The sequence below is a fragment of the Bombina bombina genome, chromosome 6, assembly GCF_027579735.1.
Source record: "Bombina bombina isolate aBomBom1 chromosome 6, aBomBom1.pri, whole genome shotgun sequence".
NCBI lineage: Eukaryota > Metazoa > Chordata > Amphibia > Anura > Bombinatoridae > Bombina > Bombina bombina.
This window is the reverse complement of record NC_069504.1, coordinates 242305074-242326492: the sequence shown is the minus strand read 5'-3', so window position 1 is coordinate 242326492 and position 21419 is coordinate 242305074. Positions and strand designations below refer to the sequence as shown.

The following is a 21419-nucleotide window of genomic DNA, read 5'->3' as shown; positions in this document are numbered from 1 at the left end:
CTCAATTTAAATTTAATGATAACCCATTGATAGTTCCCTTTCAGGTCTTTAGAATTGCTATGAACTGGCCAAAATGCAGACCCCTCGCTTAGGAGTTGTTTTAGTACAATATAAATGAAAAGTTCCTGTGTCCTAAAAAGAACTGATAATAATGTTTTTATAAAAAAACTTTACTACTATAAACAGTTTACCTATTTTTTCTCCAGGAGATTTGGCTTGGAAATTTTTCAGATTCCTGGTTAAACAAAACAATTCTATAATGGTATAAGCCCTTTAAAAATAAAGTTATTTCAGGGATTTTGGAAGGAAACATCACCTTCCAGTGAATTTGACCATGAAAGAAATTGGCACATTAATAGGTACTATACAATAACCACTGCAGCAGGTTTACATATTTTAAATATATTTTATAAAAATGAGAGAAAGACATTATAACCTACTAGTCCTAAAGCCTGTGTACACGGGCCATTTTTTGCAGTACAGCGGTCCCACCCCTTGCTCTCTCTCTCCCCTCTCTTTTACTCTCTCTCCTTCCCTCTCTTTTGCTCTCTCTCTCCCCCCTCTCTTTTGCTCTCCCTCTCCCCCTCTCTTTTGCTCTCTCTCGTCCCCCTCTCTTTTGCTCTCTCTCCCACTTTTGCTGTCTCTCTCCCTCTCTTTTGATGTCTCTCTCCCCCCTCTTTTGCTGTCTCTCTCCCTCTCTTTTGCTCTCTCTTCCCCCTCTCGTTTGCTCTCTCCTCTCGTTTGCTCTCTCTCTCCTCTCGTTTGCTCTCTCTCACCCTCTCTTTTGCTCTCTCTCCCCCTCTCTTTTGCAGTCTCTCTCCCCTCTCTTTTGCTGTCCCTCTCCCCCCTCTCTTTTGCGCTCTCTCCCCCCCACTCTTTTGCACGCTCTCCCCCCTCTTTTGCGCTCTCTCCCCCCTATCTTTTGTTGTCTCTCTCCCCCCTCTCTTTTGCTGTCTCTCTCCCCCTCTCACTTTTGCTGTCTCTCTCCCCCTCTCTTTTGCTGTGTCTCTCCCCCTCTCTTTTGCTGTGTCTCTCCCCCTCTCTCTTTTGCTGTCTCTCTCTCCCCTCTCTTTTGCTGACTCTCTCCCCCTCTCTCTTTTGCTGTCTCTCTCCCCTCTCTCTATCCCCCTCTTCTGCTCTCTCTATTCACCCTCTTCTGTTCACTCTATCCCCCCTCTTTAGAGCTCTCTGTCTCTCTGTAGCCCCGGCATCTGGCCCGGCCCACACCATGCCCGGCCCATGTCGCACCCACCCGGCCATGCCCACGTCGCACCCGCCCGGCCACGCCCACTCCTCCACCACACGACGCCAGGAGGTTAGTTGGAAGGCCAGGTGTGTTTGTCCTTGCGCGCAGTCTCTACTGCGCATGACAGCTTCGGACAAACACGCTTTGCCTTGTATTATATAGGATAAGAGAAAAATAAGAATAAGTTGATAACATTCTTCACCTGTGATATTGCCAACACATCCTAATCTTCCTAAACTCTGTATTAAAAACATTTGCAACTGAATTACGACTTAACTTCTTACTGAAAATGATAAAAAGGACTGTCTTAAGAAATATTTTGCATGAATTATATGAAGTATAGTTATATAACATTTCTCTTTCTTTCTTCATACCCAATGAATAGTACAAGCTATATCATTTGAAGGACTAAACCTCAAGATAGATTCAAATGCTGCTGTCACCAAGTAATGCTGTCACCAAGTAATGTTGGTCAAAATCTAAGACAATTTATAAAATCAATCAATATTTCCCCATTGCCTTTTAATTCAAGTTTTCAAATTGCCTTTATTCTTAAAACCAATTATTCCTCCTTCATTATATTAATGGTGTGGAACAATATTAAACCAGTTTTTTTATTCAACTTTGGCAATTGTCTTTCTTTCAGTCCTCAAAAGTCATGCCACACACAAAGGCCTAGATTACAAGCGGAGTGCAAAAATATCAGCGCTACTGAAAGCAAACATCGATCAAGGTAACTCAATAGAGATATAATTCTTGCACTAAAAGTAAAATGGTATCGCTCGAGCAGAAGCCTTAGGGACCGATGATAAAAGCATAGTTATAAAACATTTATGATTTATTTTAAAAAGGGATCCACACTCCACATGTAATCTGAGCCTTAGTTGGATTTGAAAATAAAGGTAGTATTAAATTTGTATAGAAAACAATCAAATTGGAAACAGTCAATGTGAAATTAATATTCAATGACAAAAAAAGTTCTCAACTTTTCCCTGTTCCCTCCTTTTGGACATTTCAATATGAGCTCCGATACATGATATGAACCTAAATAAAAAAAATAATTAAATAATCAAGGTGCTCTATAACAAAAGTTTATAGCAATACTTGATAAACTCTATATATTTTTTTAATTTTATAATGATCTTCCATAGCTTATTAAAAGCTTAATTCATCTTACATAGGCGAAATGTATTCACAAACGTATGCTCTATACCAATGATCTTCAATGAACAAGAAATAAAACACATTATGCACATTAAGATAACAAGAAATAAAACACATTATGCACATTAAGATATAGGCTAACCTGGCAGAAAACTTAAATTATGCTTACCTGATAATTTTCTTTTCTTCTGACGGCAAGAGTCCACAGCTGTATTCATTACTTTTGGGAATTCAGAACCTGGCCACCAGGAGGAGGCAAAGACACCCCAGCCAAAGGCTTAAATACCTCCCCCACTTCCCTCATCCCCCAGTCATTCTGCCAAGGGAACAAGGAACAGTAGGAGAAATATCAGGGTGAAAAAAGGTGCCAGAAGAATAAAAAACTAAAATATGGCCGCCCCATAGATAAAACACGGGCAGGGAGATGTGGACTCTTCCCGTCAGAAGAAAAAGAAAATGATCAGGTAAGCATAATTTAAGTTTTTCTTCTTAAACGGGAAGAGTCCACAGCTGCATTTAATTAAATTACTTTTGGGAAAACAATACCCAAGCTATAGAGGACACTCAATGCAAACAAAGGGTGGGTACAGAAGGCGACCCCTAAAAAACTGTAACACTTAGGGTTAAAACCTAAAGGGCCAAGTATCTGCCCATCAGTTAGACGCCTGCAAGGCTGTCCTAGAGACTACTCAGAATCTCTAGAATCCATTGAACAAAAAAAACCAGAGGAGCCAAGTCCTTCAAGCTTTCTGAATGCACAGAACTAATCCCCGACTTGAAGGAAGAGAACCTACACCTACCCCCGAAGGGGAAAACGGAGGACCCATAAGGTATCCAAAGGACTACCAACTATAAAATATAAAAAATCTCAAAACGACTAAAGCAAGGCCAAGGTTGCTAAAGAGAACCACCCAGGGAAATGACTCCCTAGAAGGACAAGAACCAGGGATGAACTCTACACCTATTAAAAGGTGATCACGGGAAAGAACCAAGGTCTACCCTCAGATCCCTGACACAACACCATACGACTTATGGTGCTTCAAGGAAGCCACAGGCTCCTCACTGAACCATAGTTTAGCAGACACAACCGCTGAAATTAGTCAATATAGGAAGAAACCCATATGAAGCCGAAGAAATTCGGAGCCTGTAGACAAGGATAGAAACAAACTAATTATCCTAACAGAGAAAAAAAGGCTATCTTGTGAAAACACACAGACACCTCTGAGCTCCAGCCTCAAGGCAGCAAAGCTGACCCTAAGCCATCATGGGAGATCATCCCACAGAAAATCTCGAAAAATATCGAAGGCAACTCTCGTCCAGGAAAAAATATAGACCTTAGAAGAACATCCAACACCAACAGCATATGAAATCAGTGAAGGGATGAAACACTGTGAACCCCCCACCGAAGCAGGAGACCAGATTAGAAAGCTGCCACAGCAGGACTCAAAACCCAAGCCTTCAACTACTAGGCAGGGTAGAGAGCCCCTTAGGCTACCTAGACCTGCATCAACTGGAAGGACATGGACAAGACTCAGCAGAGCAGTCAGATCCCCGCCCCCACTCCGAGGAAATGGACCCAGTCTAACAGGATTGGCAACGTCCGAAAAACATAATTTATGTAAGAACTTACCTGATAAATTCATTTCTTTCATATTAGCAAGAGTCCATGAGCTAGTGACGTATGGGATATACATTCCTACCAGGAGGGGCAAAGTTTCACAAACCTCAAAATGCCTATAAATACACCCCTCACCACACCCACAAATCAGTTTAACGAATAGCCAAGAAGTGGGGTGATAAGAAAAAAGTGTGAAGCATAAATATAAGGAATTGGAATAATTGTGCTTTATACAAAAAAATCATAACCACCACAAAAAAAGGGTGGGCCTCATGGACTCTTGCTAATATGAAAGAAATGAATTTATCAGGTAAGTTCTTACATAAATTATGTTTTCTTTCATGTAATTAGCAAGAGTCCATGAGCTAGTGACGTATGGGATAATGACTACCCAAGATGTGGATCTTCCACGCAAGAGTCACTAGAGAGGGAGGGATAAAATAAAGACAGCCAATTCCGCTGAAAAAAATCCACACCCAAAAATAAAGTTTAAATCTTATAAAGAAAAAAACTGAAAATATAAGCAGAAGATTCAAACTGAAACAGCTGCCTGAAGTACTTTTCTACCAAAGACAGCTTCAGAAGAAGAAAACACATCAAAATGGTAGAATTTAGTAAAAGTATGCAAAGAAGACCAAGTTGCTGCTTTGCAAATCTGATCAACCGAAACTTCATTCCTAAACGCCCAGGAAGTAGAAACTGACCTAGTAGAATGAGCTGTAATCCTTTGAGGCGGAGTTTTACCCGACTCGACATAAGCATGATGAATTAAAGATTTCAACCAAGATGCCAAAGAAATGGCAGAGGCCTTCTGACCTTTCCTAGAACCGGAAAAGATAACAAATAGACTGGAAGTCTTTCAGAAATTCTTAGTAGCTTCAACATAATATTTCAAAGCTCTAACTACATCCAAAGAATGCAATGATTTCTCCTTAGAATTCTTAGGATTAGGACATAATGAAAGAACCACAATTTCTCTACTAATGTTGTTGGAATTCACAACCTTAGGTAAAAATTTAAAAGAAGTTCGCAACACCGCCTTATCCTAGTGAAAAATCAGTAAAAAGGAGACTCACAAGAAAGAGCAGATAATTCAGAAACTCTTCTGGCAGAAGAGATGGCCAAAAGGAACAAAACTTTCCAAGAAAGAAATTTAATGTCCAATGATTGCATAGGTTCAAACGGAGGAGCTTGAAGAGCCCTCAGAACCAAATTCAAACTCCAAGGAGGAGAAATTGACTTAATAACAGGTTTTATACGAACCAAAGCTTGTACAAAACAATGAATATCAGGAAGATTAGCAATCTTTCTCTGAAAAAGAACAGAAAGAGCAGAGATTTGTCCTTTCAAGGAACTTGCAGACAAACCTTTATCCAAACCATCCTGAAGAAACTGTAAAATTCTCGGAATGCTAAAAGAATGCCAGGAAAAATGATGAGAAAGACACCAAGAAATATAAGTCTTCCAGACTCTATAATATATCTCCCTAGATACAGATTTATGAGCCTGTAACATAGTATTAATCACAGAGTCAGAGAAAACTCTTTGACTAAGAATCAAGCGTTCAATCTCCATACCTTTAAATTTAAGGATTTGAGATCCTGATGGAAAAAAGGACCTTGCGACAGAAGGTCTGGCCTTAACGGAAGAGTCCACGGTTGGCAAGAGGCCATCCGGACAAGATCCGCATACCAAACCTGTGAGGCCATGCTGGAGCTACCAGCAGAACAAACGAGCATTCCTTCAGAATCTTGGAGATTACTCTTGGAAGAAGAACTAGAGGCGGAAAGATATAGGCAGGATGATACTTCCAAGGAAATGACAATGCATCCACTGCTACCGCTTGAGGATCCCTGGATCTGGACAGATACCTGGGAAGTTTCTTGTTTAGATGAGAGGCCATCAAATCTATTTCTGGAAGCCCCCACATTTGAACAATCTGAAGAAATACTTCTGGGTGAAGAGACCATTCGCCCGGATGTAACGTTTGGCGACTGAGATAATCCGCTTCCCAATTGTCTATACCTGGGATATGAACCGCAGAAACTAGACAGGAGCTGGATTCCGCCCATACCAGAATTCGAGATACTTCTTTCATAGCCAGAGGACTGTGAGTCCCTCCTTGATGATTGATGTATGCCACAGTTGTGACATTGTCTGTCTGAAAACAAATGAACTATTCTCTCTTTAGAAGAGGCCAAGACTGAAGAGCTCTGAAAATTGCACAGAGTTCCAAAATATTGATCGGTAATCTCACCTCCTGAGATTCCCAAACCCCTTGTGCTGTCAGAGACCCCCACACAGCTCCCCAACCTGTAAGACTTGCATCTGTTGAAATTACAGTCCAGGTCGGAAGAACAAAAGAAGCCCCCTGAACTAAACGATGGTGATCTGTCCACCACGTCAGAGAGTGTCGTAAATCGGTTTTAAAGATATTAATTGAGATATCTTTGTATAATCCCTGCACCACTGGTTCAGCATACAGAGCTGAAGAGGCCGCATGTGAAAACGAGCAAAGGGGATCGCGTCCAATGCAGCAGTCATAAGACCTAGAATTTCCATGCATAAGGCTACCGAAGGGAATGATTGTAACTGAAGGTTTCGACAAGCTGATATCAATTTTAGACGTCTCTTGTCTGTCAAAGATAGAGTCATGGACACTGAATCTATCTGGAAACCTAAAAAGGTTACCTGTGTCTGAGGAATCAATGAACTTTTTGGTAAATTGATCCTCCAACCATGATGTTGTAGAAACAACACAAGTCGATTTGTATGAGATTCTGCTAAATGTGAAGACTGAGCAAGTACCAAGATATCGTCCAAATAAGGAAATACCACAATACCCTGTTCTCTGATTACAGACAGAAGGGCACCGAGAACCTTCGTAAAAATTCTTGGAGCTGTAGCTAGGCCAAACGGCAGAGCCACAAACTGGTAATGGTTGTCTAGGAAAGAGAATCTCAGAAACTGATAGTGATCTGGATGAATCGGAATATGCAGATATGCATCCTGTAAATCTATTGTAGACATATAATGCCCTTGCTGAACAAAAGGCAGGATAGTCCTTACAGTTACCATTTTGAATGTTGGTATCCTTACATAACGATTCAATATTTTTAGATCCAGAACTGGTCTGAAGGAATTCTCCTTCGTTGGTACAATGAAGAGATTTGAATAAAACCCCAGCCCCTGTTCCAGAACTGGAACTGGCATAATTACTCCAGCCAACTCTAGATCTGAAACACATCTCAGAAATGCTTGAGCCTTCGCTGGGTTTACTGGGACACGGGAAAGAAAAAATCTCTTTGCAGGAGGCCTTATCTTGAAGCCAATTCTGTACCCTTCTGAAACAATGTTCTGAATCCAAAGATTGTGAACGGAATTGATCCAAATTTCTTTGAAAAAACGTAATCTGCCCCCTACCAGCTGAGCTGGAAAGAGGGCCGCACCTTCATGTGGACTTAGGAGCTGGCTTTGATTTTCTAAAAGGCTTGGATTTATTCCAGACCGGAGATGGTTTCCAAACTGATACCGCTCCTGTGGGTGAAGGATCAGGCTTTTGTTCCTTATTGTGACGAAAGGAACGAAAACGATTATTAGACCTAAATTTACCTTTAGATTTTTTATCCTGTGGTAAAAAAGTTCCTTTCCCTCCCGTAACAGTTGAGATAATAGAATCCAACTGAGAACCAAACAATTTATTACCCTGGAAAGAAAGGGAAAGCAGAGTAGACTTAGAAGACATATCAGCATTCCAAGTTTTAAGCCATAAAGCTCTTCTAGCTAAAATAGCTAGAGACATATACCTGACATCAACTCTAATGATATCAAAGATGGCATCACAAATAAAATTATTAGCATGTTGAAGAAGAAGAATAATGCTATGAGAATTATGATCTGTTACTTGTTGCGCTAAAGCTTCTAACCAAAAAGTTGAAGCTGCAGCAACATCCGCTAAAGATATAGCAGGTCTAAGAAGATTACCTGAACACAAGTAAGCTTTTCTTAGAAAGGATTCAATGTTCCTATCTAAAGGATCCTTAAAGGAAGTACCATCTGCCGTAGGAATAGTAGTACGCTTAGCAAGAGTAGAGACAGCCGCATCAACCTTAGGGATTTTGTCCCAAAACTCTAATCTGTCAGATGGCACAGGATATAATTGCTTAAAACGTTTAGAAGGAGTAAATGAATTACCCAAATTATTCCATTCCCTGGAAATTACTTCAGAAATAGCACTAGGGACAGGAAAAAACTTCTGGAATAACTACAGGAGATTTAAAAACCTTATCTAAATGTTTAGATTTAGTATCAAGAGGACCAGAATCCTCAATTTCTAATGCAATTAGGACTTCTTTAAGTAAAGAACGAATAAATTCAATTTTAAATAAATATGAAGATTTATCAGCATCAACCTCTGAGACAGAATCCTCTGAACCAGAAGAACCATTATCAGAATCAGAATGATGATGTTCATTTAAAAATTCATATGAAAAATGAGAAGTTTTAAAAGACTTTTTACGTTTACTAGAAGGAGGAATAACAGACATAGCCTTCTTAATGGATTTAGAAACAAAATCTCTTATGTTATCAGGAACACTCTGAGTATTAGATGTTGATGGAACAGCAACAGGTAATGTAACAGTACTAAAGGAAATATTATCTGCATTAACAAGTTTGTCATGACAAACAGTACAAACAACAGCTGGAGGAACAGATACCATAAGTTTACAGCAGATACACTTAGCTTTGGTAGCTCCAGCACCAGGCAGCGATTTTCCTGAAGTATCTTCTGACTCAGTTTCAACGTGGGACATCTTGCAATATGTAATAGAAAAAACAACATATAAAGCAAAATTGATCAAATTCCTTAAATGACAGTTTCAGGAATGGGAAAAAATGCCAGTGAACAAGCTTCTAGCAACCAGAAGCAATAAATAATGAGACTTAAATAATGTGGAGACAAAAGTGACGCCCATATTTTTTTAGCGCCAAAAATGACGCCCACATTATTTGGCGCCTAAATGCCTTTGGCGCCAAAAATGACACCACATCCGGAACGCCGACACCTTTGGCGCAAAAGAACGTCAAAAATGACGCAACTTCCGGCGACACGTATGACGCCAGAAAACAGAAAAAAAAATTCTGCGCCAAAAAGTCCGCGCCAAGAATGACGCAATAAAATTAAGCATTTTCAGCCCCCGCGAGCCTAACAGCCCACAGGAAAAAATCAAATTTTAAGGTAAGAAAAAAATTGATTTATTCATATGCATTATCCCAAATATGACACTGACTGTCTGAAATAAGGAATGTTGAACATCCTGAGTCAAGGCAAATAAATGTTTGAATACATATATTTAGAACTTTATAAAAAAGTGCCCAACCATAGCTTAGAGTGTCACAGAAAATAAGACTTACTTACCCCAGGACACTCATCTACAAGTTGTAGAAAGCCAAACCAGTACTGAAACGAAAATCAGCAGAGGTAATGGTATATAAATAAGAGTATATCGTCGATCTGAAAAGGGAGGTAAGAGATGAATCTCTACGACCGATAACAGAGAACCTATGAAATAGACCCCGTAGAAGGAGATCATTGATCAATACTCTCCTCAGATCCCTCTGACATTCACTGCACGCTGAGAGGAAAACCGGGCTCCAACCTGCTGCGGAGCGCATATCAACGTAGAATCTAGCACAAACTTACTTCACCACCTCCATAGGAGGCAAAGTTTGTAAAACTGATTTGTGGGTGTGGTGAGGGGTGTATTTATAGGCATTTTGAGGTTTGGGAAACTTTGCCCCTCCTGGTAGGAATGTATATCCCATACGTCACTAGCTCATGGACTCTTGCTAATTACATGAAAGAAACAAAGAATACAAAATTCTTCGAACCACACCTCAGAAGAAAAAGAAGGGGCCTAAAAGGGAATGACCCCATAGGGGAAAAACTCTGACCATTATTTAAATCTTGCTTGCTACCACAAGCCATGACAGAACACTACGTGCTCGAGTTCAAGGACCCCTACACAACTCTCTCCTAAGAGGGATCACTCCCAAACCAGGGAGATAGACACTAAACTACAGCGCCCCAGTACCAGAATCCAGCCCCATCACCTCTTGCACACAAGAAGGACAGAACCGCTCGGAAAACGACTTTGGGGCCTCAATGAAAACTGTATTCAGAAACCTCCCCGAAGGAGGACAAACGCCAAGGAACCTTTTCCCCAGCCATAGGCATGGATAAGAGACCAGAGAACGGTGAAACCACAAACAGCTCAGCTGAACCGACAACCACAAGCCCACATCAAGGTACAATAACTGCCCCTGATGATCCTGTCAGATGCCACCGGAGAGAAAGCAAAATTAACCCTCAGACAGATATCAGAAGGGACAAGCGGATGTTTCAAACCTAAAGGTTTGAAACCAAACCGCCCAGCACCGATCCAGATCCGGAATCTGAACTCTCAGACAAGAGACATGATCACAAACTAGACCCCCAGAACCCGAGACCGGTCAAAGTTCAAACCCCCTGAGGAACTGTCAAGTTACCTCATACAGAGAAGTGCATCCTGGGCAGTGCATCCACATCCCAATGTCTCTGGACATTGGACATTTGAAATAGATTCACACCAAAGAGCCTAGAAAGTCATCTTAACAGGCCTAAGAAAAAGAGCAACCAGCACCCGGGGAGTGTCAGAAACCAGGACCCTCTGCTTGTAAACCCAAAGGTTAGATCTCTTAGAGAGTCAAAGGGGAACACGCCCCTCTAAAAGTCACGGGATTACACGGAACAGGCTCCATTTGAAGGATCTGGATACAAATATTCTCTGTGAAATAAATCACAAAAACAAAGGCGCCTCCTAGTGTGATATAGTAAGAGCAAACAAATAATGTGATAGTCGAAATGGTACTCACAAATAGAGCAGCACTCAGTTGTGCTAAATCAGGCAGACTGGGGTCTCAGGGTTCCAGCTCACTGTTACTGCCAGAATACTGGTAACTCCTTTGTCCAACAGGACCGAAATAAGCTCAGACTCTCAGGATAAAGTAAATAGTAAAAAAAACACAATTTAATGGCAAATATAAAAATCAAAGTGTCAAGAATATAACACTTGATATTAAAACAAATAAGCAACGCGTTTCTCAGACTGCTGTCTGTTTCATCAGGCTTCTTATTCCATTTGAAGGATGAAGGGATGAGTCAGCCCTTAGGATGAGAAGTGATAATATCCCCAAGACCCCTAAAGGATCAGCCTCCCGGAAAATCCTGTACCTCACAGGAAAAAAACGGTGGGAGCCTCACAACTCCTGGCAGACAAGTTGACAAGGAGATGCCGGGGAAAAACAACAGGGAGTAACCCAAACCCCTGCACTCCCTAGAAAGTGTTCAACATACTGAAAAAGGAAGTAGTAACCTACCCAAACTTTCCGACACAGATGACCTGACCACCCAAGAAGGGCAACAAGTAGCCCCCAGCAACCTACGAGAGGTACCTTCGACTTGGCCACAAAAAACAGACATCCAGAAGATACCAAGAGTGAAAAATGAAAATCGTCTTCCATCTGGTACCCCGACGACCCAGAGGTTATCCAAACCTCCAAAACCATTGGAAATGGAGGAACTTTGGTTCCAAGGCCAAAAGGCCTCTCATGAGGAGCCTCAGCAGGCTCTGAGTCCGGAACCCTGTTGATAGTAGGAACGGGAGGTGGACCGATGTAGTCCCTCTGTCTCCTAGTAATGGTAACAAGAACAAACAAACACTTATCAAAGTGAGCAACCCAGCACACCGGCACCACGTGGGTGACATGAACCGTAAGGAACAGCAGCTAGCGCCCGACCAGTACCCGCCTGGTACGAGAACACTCCGAAACTGTCCAAGAAAAATCGAAGCCCCCGAAGGGATCGATAACATAATCTATAAATATAACTATGTCATTATATAGTACTGCGCAACTTCCGAGAAAGTGCTCACACGGCCACAAAATCACAAGTATCAGTTCCAGAGAAGAAACGTTCCCAAAACAGAAAATCATAACAGAGATGAGCTTCATAAAACAAATTAAACACATCCTAACCGGACCAAAGAAAATGAAGGCAGCACCTGAGGGTGAACGTCCAAGGAGAATGGGCGCACTAATAGGACCAGCCGATCAGAGGCCCTATTCTCCTAAACTCAAAACTGGAACAGATACTTAAAGAATAAAAAAATGGAGACGTCAAGGAGTATGGCTTCATCCCCGTACATCTAACCCAGTTTGCCATCCGGCATGGAAGACCGAGGATCCCTCGGCCCAGTAGGACCGGAATCCTCCAGCACCGCCAAAACATGCCTTAGTACACGAAGACGTGCCAGTCTATAACAGAAGGCAAAATGTTCCCCGCCGGATCGATGGACGAACCCGGACCCGAGGGAGGGGCCCCTGAAGCCTCAGAGGCCATCGCTTCCCCAGAAGGTCGAACTGATTTAGGCGATTTCACGCTTGACGGATCCGGGTTAACAGAACACGGAAAGAATCTTAAAAATACTTCTCTTGGGAGATATAAATGTGCCAGCGCCATAGATATGGCCATGCGGAACCGTCCAGTTACCTCTGGAGGAAACCAGCTGCCTTCCGGAGAAGGAGTAACGGTCATAGGGACACCAGCTTGCATAGCAAAAGAAGGTTCTGGGGCACGCGTCTCACGGGACATGGAATCCTCAGAGGCGGATGGCTCAAGGCACTCTACATTCCCTGATTCGGGGGAAGAGAGTACTCTAGAACGGCAATCGAAACATAACTGATGGGCATGGATAACCCGGGCCATTTCATAGTCCTCACAAGATGTATACTCCGAGTCGGAGATGTCCGTCTCTAAAAAATTAGAATCCTCCATAACTTGGAGATTGCAAATATGGACTAAAGCTAAACGGCACCTTACACCCCCAATGGCTGGAGCACACACCACCTCCTGTGAACCAGACAACTAATGAACAGACTCTCTCTGTCGTGACTCGGTCAGGGTACGGAAATGGAATTACAACGTGACCACACTCGGTCACAAGGTACAAAAAAAGGCACGCCAGCCCAAAAGGACCTCGCAGTCTGATGATAAGGCCATTATGTTCCGAATAGCCATGAGCCCAAGCATCACTACACATTAGCAGACAGATCACATAACAAACATGATAAAAGTCCCCCCTGTTCAATAACCCCCCACAGGAGATATTAACCCTTGATTCTATTTTAAGATAAAGGAGTCCCACTGGGACCCTGACTTCTTTTGTTAACATTACATTGACATATCGAAATAAAATGAAACAATCTTACCGGAATCTACGCCGTGGAACAGGAACACGGCCCTTTAAGTGTGACAGATAGTAGCATTGCTTCTGACATGGACTTGAGTAAATAAAGGCAGGCAGCGAAACTCGTCAACGCTGATTGCCAAGGAGCTGTTAACATGAGTCAGGATGGTATTGCAGAGACGACACTCCCTGCATCTCCGGACTCTAACTTTCATCCATGCTCTCACCGAGAGGCTGACAGGATTACTTAAAACTCCAGTCCCATTTGAAGGGTACTACCCTTCATAAGAGACTATCTTCAATCTTCTGACACTTCTCTGTCAATTTCCTGTGACGAAAGGCAATGACTGGGGGATGAGGGAAGTGGCTGGGGTGTCTTTGCCTCCTCCTGGTGGCCAGGTTCTAAATTCCCAAAAGTAATGACTGCAGCTGTGGACTCTTCCAGTTTAAGAAGAAAATAGCTAGCCTCATTTTGCTTCTCATTTTAATAATTAATATAAATGGAAGGACAGGGTGAATGCTAAAAAATACCTGATATTTTGTAAAAATTCTATATAGGCTGACTATTGGTATACCTGGCAGATAAAACTTTCTAAAAACCATCCTTGAGAATTTGAAGTGACTTCCTAGCTGCACACTTTGCCATATATGTTCCCCAGATTTTCTGATGGATGCATCTGGTGAAAGAACTTCTTACTTGGATCAAGATCTCCATTACCTTGTGAGACAAACCTTTATCTAACAAAACCACGCATTCAATTGTTAGGCTGTCAAAGCTAGGATTTGAAGATACTGATAAAAAAAGGACCCGGAGACAGAAGATCTCTCCTGAGTGAAAGACTATACAGAGGACAAGGTCAAACCAGAGTAATCAGAATCACTGATGCTCATTCCTGCTTGATTCTGGGTAGTAGCAAAAATAGAAGGAAGTTTCATATCAGCTTGAATGGCCAAGGCACCACTAAGGAATCCACCAGGATCTCTGGATCTAACACAATAGCAGGGAAGCTTGTGATTTAAGCAGGAGCCATAATGTCTATCTCCACCATCCTCCACAGCACCTCAAAATCTAGTCAAAAACCTCTTGATGAAGAGGCCATTCCCTTGGATGGGAATGCTGGTGACTTAGAAAGCCCACCTCCCAATAACTGACATTGGGAACATGAATGATAAGAGACACCTTCCTCATCACAAACGAACTGCCTGATTGTTGGAATAAGCCACTGCTGTGACACAGTCTAACTGGAATTGAATGAAGGGCCCCTGTTTGAGAGCAGGACAAGCATTGAGACCATTAAAGATTGCTTGGAGTTCAAGATTGTTGATTGCTAATTTTGCATTGTAAGCAAATATTAGAGGGGCATAGTACTCAGTAGATCTGCCTCTGCCCCCCCCCCCCCCCCCATTTGTTGGTCCAGGGACTTGAGCTGCCTGGATTGCTCCACAGTAAAGCAGATAAAAGGGGAGAATGAAATATGCACTTAATTTTAATAAACCATTTTTAATTTAGTCTCAAATCACACACTCAAATGTAAAGCATTTATCATAGAAATGACTTTAAACAGGTTGAAATGCAGGAGAATGTACTTTTTGCATGGTAACAAAGTTAGCAAGTTGAATTGTTCTCTATGTTCTGCAGTAGTCTACAGACAGGATTATTCATACTTACAGTATAAAAGTCTTCAAGTTCATATTGCTTTCCTCTTTTCTTCCCAAACTGGTGGCTGTATGTCCCTTTCAGAATGAATGGCAAAGCATTTGTCCTTTAAGATAAAATAAAAAAATTACCTTTAATTTAGTTAAAAGAGAAATAATATGTTCAGGGACATATTTATGACTAGACTAACTAGGCCCGGCCCTGAGTTGGCAGATAGACTTTTGAGAAGGTCATATATTTTAAGGCTCCTCCTCCATTATTTATTTATGTAATTGAATTTACTATTACAGCCTCAATTCCAATTATTTCAGCTGCCCTCCTTCTTTTTCTCACTATTCTCAGTGGCAGAAGTCAAACCCACATGCAAAAAGGTAATGGGTGTTAAAGGTCAAGGCAGATAGCACAGTCAACTCAATGAAGGAATTGTGTGCAGTAGTCTTCCAGGATAATATATATTCTCAGGACATATCTATCTGAACCATAAATAAAAAAAGTTGGGTTTCATATCTCTTTAAACAACTAACACCTTGACCCACCCACAACTTGTTCTCAATAAAATTCTGAACAGGGCACCAGCTTGTGGGGTCACGTGCCAGATCCTGTCAACAATGCTAATGCAGCAAAGAAAATTTTAAAACTGGCAATCATAGTACTGCTTCTTGATGGATTAAGTATGTCTCTAGAATAAAAAAAGCTTTGCTTGGCATAGATACTACGTAGTGTATGATAGTAAATCAGTTAATCGATTCTCTCTCAGTATCTAACAGGAAGAGGCCAATCACAATTACTCATATCAACTCTGCGTGTGACTGGCAGGAAGAAGTTAATGATTACCCCCTTCTTGCCAACCATTATTTTCTTCCTGAATAAAAAGGATAACACCTTTTTGGTGTTTTTTTTTTACCATCACTATCTGCTAATATTTCCATTACATTAACTCCCAACTTCCAGAGCACCTGGGTGATATTTCCAGGCAATACAAACTACCTTAATGAAGAAAATAGGGCTCAAGAACCTGACTGTGATGTCTCAGACTTATAAAAAAGGACCAGAGAACCATTTAAAATAAGGACATCAGCAAGACATCAAGCTACTAAAATGTCAGATATTAGTAAAGGTCATTAATATGAATAGGAACACCTGAATTAGCTCACTTAAAATCATACATTTGATTACATTTTTAACTTACCTATTTTTTCCAAACTGACGATATTCATAAATTGTAACAGACTTGTCATGTGCAAAAAAGAACCCAATAAGTTCTCTACAGGCATCACGTCCATTTCTAAGGCAGAAAAAGCAAATAATTTCATAGTTACTATCAACATAATTTACAAATGAGTATAAAGAAATAACGTGATTATAATTCTATGCATACTTGCGGCATGCTGTTGTGGATGTAAAAATGTATAGTAGTAGCGCTTACAACATGCAACAATATCTAATTTTTCAAACATTGTTGCAAACACATAGGAACAGATTACAAGTGGCACGCTTTTTAGCGCTTTTGCTCACATGGAAACACTTCCAGAAGTAAAACTTGTAACGCATGAGGGCAACCGTGCTAACTTCTTTTCCACATAGACTTCAATAGAGAGCACAAACTACAAAAAATAAAAAAACACTTATCGCTCGTGCGCTAACCGGACACCGTGTTAAACCTACAGCGCTAACCTGAAGGTAGTTATGAATATTTTATATTCCAATGTTCTTCACATAAAAGAAAATGTTTTATTTACTTTTAAATCGCTCTCTCTATGATTTTTTTAAATATACATCTATAGTCTATACCTAGATATATATATATGAATATATTGATATAGGTATATATATATAAATATATATATATATATATATATATATATATATATATATATATATATATATATATATATATATATATATACACAGTATATATATATATATGTGAAGAACATTGGAATGTAAAATATTTACATATCATGAACAGTAAAACACAATATTAAATATTATAATTAAATAAAACAAAATGTTTGCTTACCTGATACAATTCTTTCTTTCCGGACATGGAGAATCCACAACGTCATTCCAATTACTAGTGGAAATATCCCTCCTGGCCAGCAGGAGGTGGCAAAGAGCACCAGAGTAAAGCAGTTAAGTGTCACTCCCCTAACCATAATACCCAGTCATTCGACCGAAGGGAAATGGAAAAAAGGAATAACACAAAGGTGTAGAGGTGCCTGAGGTTTAGTCAAAAATAACTGTATAACTAAGAATGGGGTCGTGGACTCTCCATGTCCGGAAAGAAAAAATTTATCAGGTAACCAAACTTTTTGTTTTCTTTCCTAAGACATGGAAAGTCCACAATGTCATTCCAATTACTAGTGGGAACCAATACCCCAGCTAGAGGAGACGGAATGAATAGGGAGGGAGAACAAGACAGGCAGAGCTAAACAGAAGGCACCACCGCTTGAAGAACCCTTCTCACAAAAGAGGCCTCAGCCGAGGCAAAAGAATAAAATTTGGAAAAAGTATGCAGAAAGGACCAAGTTGCAGCCTTGCAAATCTGTTCCACCGAAGCTAAATGTTTGAAAGCCCAAGAAGAAGAGACAGCCCTAGTGGAATGAGCTGTAATTCTCTCAGGAGGCTGCTGACCAGCAGTCTCATAAGAAAAACGAATAATACTTCTCAACCAGAGGGAAAGGGAAAGAGAAGTAGCCGTAGCTTTCTGACCCTTACGCTTTCCTGAAAAACAAACAGAGCAGAAGACTGGCGAAAATCCTTAGTCGTCTGTAGGTAGAATTTTAGAGCATGCACAACATCCAAGTTGTGCAACAGACATTCCTTATGATAAGAAGGATTGGGACAGAGAGAAAGAACAACAATTTCCTGATTAATATTTCTAACAGAAACCACTTTAGGGAGAAACCCCAATTTAGTATGAAGAATTGCCTTATACACATGAAAAATAAGGTAAGGCGAATCACACTGCAAAGCCGAGAGTTCCGAAACTCTCAGAGCAGAAGAGATAGCAATAAGAAACAAAACCTTCCAAGATAACAATTTAATATCTATGGAATGCATTGGCTCAAACAAAGCCTGCTGCAAAACTTTCAAGACAAGGTTAAGGCCCCAAGGAGGAGCAACAGGTTTAAACACAGGCCTGATTCTGACCAAGGCCTGAAAAAAAGATTGAATATCTGGCACATCTGCCAGACGCTTATGTAAAAGAATAGAAAATGCAGAAATCTGACCTTTCAGAGAACTGACTGACAACCCTTTCTCCAGACCTTCCTGGAGAAAGGACAAAATTCTAGGAATCCTGACCCTATTCCAAGAGTAGCTCTTCGATTCACACCAATAAAGGTATTTATGCCATACCTTACGGTAAATGTTACGAGTAACAGGCTTGCGAGTCTGCAACATGGTCTCAATGACCGATTTAGAAAACCCACGCTTAGCCAGAACTAAGCGTTCAATCTCCAAGTAGTCAGCTTCAGAGAAATGAGATTTGGATGGAGGAAAGGACCCTACGATAAAACGTCCTTCCGCAGAGGCAACCTCCAAGGTGGCAGAGAAGACATCTTTACTAGGTCTGCATACCAGATCCTGCGAGGCCATGCAGGAGCTATTAGAATTACTGACGCTCTCTCCTATTTGATACGAGCAATGACTCGTGGAAGGAGCTCAAATGGAGGAAACAGATATGCTAGACAGAAAACCCAAGAAACCGCCAGAGCATCTATCAGAGCGGCCTGCGGATCTCTTGACCTTGAACCGTACCTTGGAAGCTTGGCGTTCTGCCGAGATACCATCAGATCCAACTCCGTCAACCCCCACTTGAGGGTTAACCTGGAGAACACCTATGGATGGTGGACCCACTCCCCAGGATAAAATGTCTGTCTGCTCAGGAAATCCGCCTTCCAGTTGTCCACTCCTGGAATGTGGATGGCAGAAAGATAACAATTGTGAGCTTCTGCCCACTGAATAATCCGTGCCACCTCCTTCGTGGCTAAGGAACTCTGAGGTGATGTTGTCCGATTGGAACCTTATAAATCTGGTCTAAGGATAATTGAGGCCAAGCAATCAGAGCATTGTAAATCGCTCTCAACTCCAAGATGTTTATGGGGAGAGCAAACTCCTCCCGAGTCCATAGTCCCTGCGCCTTTAACAAGTCCCAGACTGCCCCCCAGCCTAGCAGGCTGACGTCCGTGGTCACGATCAGCCAGGAAGGTCTCCGGAAGCATGTGCCCTGAGACAGATGCTCCTGAGAAAACCACCACGAGAGAGAGTCTCTTGCCGACTGGTCTAGATCTATCCTCGGAGATAGATTTGAATGGTCTTTGTTCCAATGTCTGAGCATGCATAACTGCAGAGCTCTCAAATGGAATCGAGTAAAGGGAATGATGTCCATGGAAGCGACCATCAGACCAATTACCTCCATACATTGAGCCACTGATGGCGGAACAGTAGACTGTATAGAGAGGCAAGAAGATAGAATTTTGGATTTTCTGACCTCTGTCAGAAAGATTTTCATAGATAGGGAATCTATTATGGTTCCTACTAAAACCACCCTTGTAGCTGGAACAAGAAAACTCTTCTCCAGATTCACTTTCCATCCGTGGGAACATAGCAAAGACAACAAGATCTCTGTATGAGAGTGTGCTTGTTGAAAAGATTGCGCCTGAACCAGTATGTCATCCACTGCAATTCCCCGAGAACTGACCACTGCCAAGAGAGCCCCCAGAACCTTTGAGAAAATTCTGGGAGATGTGACAAGGCCAAACGGAAGAGTCACAAACTGAAAGTGCTTGTCTAGAAAAGCAAATCTCAGGAATTTGTGATTATCCCTGTGAATGGGAACATGAAGATATGCGTCCTTCAGGTCTATGGTCGTCATGAACTGACCCTCTTGAACCAAAGGAAGAATGGAACGAATGGTTTCCATTTTGAAGGATGGTACCCTGAGAAATTTGTTGAGACACTTCAGGTCTAAAATGGGTTGAAAAGTTCCCTCTTTTTTGGGAATTACAAACAGATTTGTATAAAATCCTAGACCCTGTTTTCTTAGTAGAATTGGAACAATCACTCTTAGGGAGAAAAGGTCCTGAATGCAGTTCAAGAATGCCTCTCTTTTTACTTGGTCTGCAGATAATCTTGAGAGATGGAATCTGCCCCTGGAAGGGCAAGATTTGAATTCTATTTTGTAACCCTGAGATACTATGTCCATAGCCTAAGGATCTGGGACATCCCTTATCCAGGCTTGACAAAAAAGGGAAAGTCTGCCCCCCACTTGATCCGATCCCGTGGGCTTCTTTGATTGCTTCCCCTTGTTTTAAGACTGATTCGGTTTCAAAGAGGACTTGGACTGCTCCTGCTTGGAAGAGGGAGAGTAAGACTTTTGATCTTTGAAGTTTCGAAAGGAATGAAAATTACTTTGACGTCCTTTAGATCTGTTTTTCTTGTCTTGAGGTAGAAAAGACCCTTTCCCATCCGTAATATCAGAAATTATTTCTGCTAGACCAGGTCCAAACAAGGTTTTACCCTTGTAAGGGAGGGCCAGAAGCTTGGACTTAGAGGTAACATCAGCTGACCAAGATTTTCGCCACAAAGCCCTACGGGCTAAGACAGTGAAGCTAGACATCTTGGCTCCCAGTCTAATAACTTGCATGTTAGTGTCAGAAATAAAGGAATTGACTAGTTTGAGAGCCTTAATCCTATCTTGGATCTCCTCCAACTGCTAGAATTGATTCAGACAAGGCATTGCACCAATAAGATGCAGCACTTGCTACTGTGGCAATACACACTGCAGGTTGCCATTGAAGACCCTGATGAATATACATCTTTTTCATATAAGCCTCCAGCTTCTTATCCATGGGATCCTTAAAGGTGCAGCTATCCTCTATAGGGATCGTAGTTTTCTTAGCCAGAGTAGAAATAGCCCCTTCAACTTTAGGCACTGTGCGCCATGAATCTTTAATGGAGTCAGCAACAGGAAACCTCTTTTTAAAGACGGGGAGAAAGGTATCCCTGGCTTCTCCCATTCCAGTGAAATAATCTCCGTCACATCGTCTGGAACAGGAAACACTTCCACAGAGGAAGGAACATCATAGTATTTGTTAAGCTTACTAGATTTTCTAGGATTGGCCACGACAGAAGAGTCTGAGTTGTCCAAAGTAGCTAATACCTCCTTTAACAGTACACACCTCCTTTAACAGTATACAAAGGTGTTCAAGCTTAAACCTGAAGTTTACTTCTTCAGCATCAGACAAAGAATTTATACTGTCAGAATCTGAGATTTCACCCTCAGAAGCTACTGAGGTAACCTTCTCCTCAGAGTTATGAGGCAGGGCAACCTGCACAGCAGCAGAAGGGACAGATATCTTACTATCTGAAAAAATGTTTTGTTTTCCTCTTGCATTTCCCCAACAAAGGAAAAGCAGATAACCCTGCAGATACGGCAGAGGA

The 21419-nt window shown here is 41.4% G+C and overlaps 1 protein-coding gene across 1 annotated transcript in view; it reads right to left on the bottom strand.

The window, feature by feature from the left end:
• Positions 1 to 21419, bottom strand: part of CAPS2 (calcyphosine 2) — a 314122-nt gene that overhangs the window by 154433 nt on the left and 138270 nt on the right. The window contains exons 11-12 of the mRNA XM_053716776.1: positions 16162 to 16257; positions 14985 to 15078 (exon numbers count right to left, since the gene is read on the bottom strand). Coding sequence (XP_053572751.1) covers positions 14985 to 15078; positions 16162 to 16257 — 190 coding nt within the window. The remainder of the gene's footprint in view (positions 1 to 14984; positions 15079 to 16161; positions 16258 to 21419) is intronic.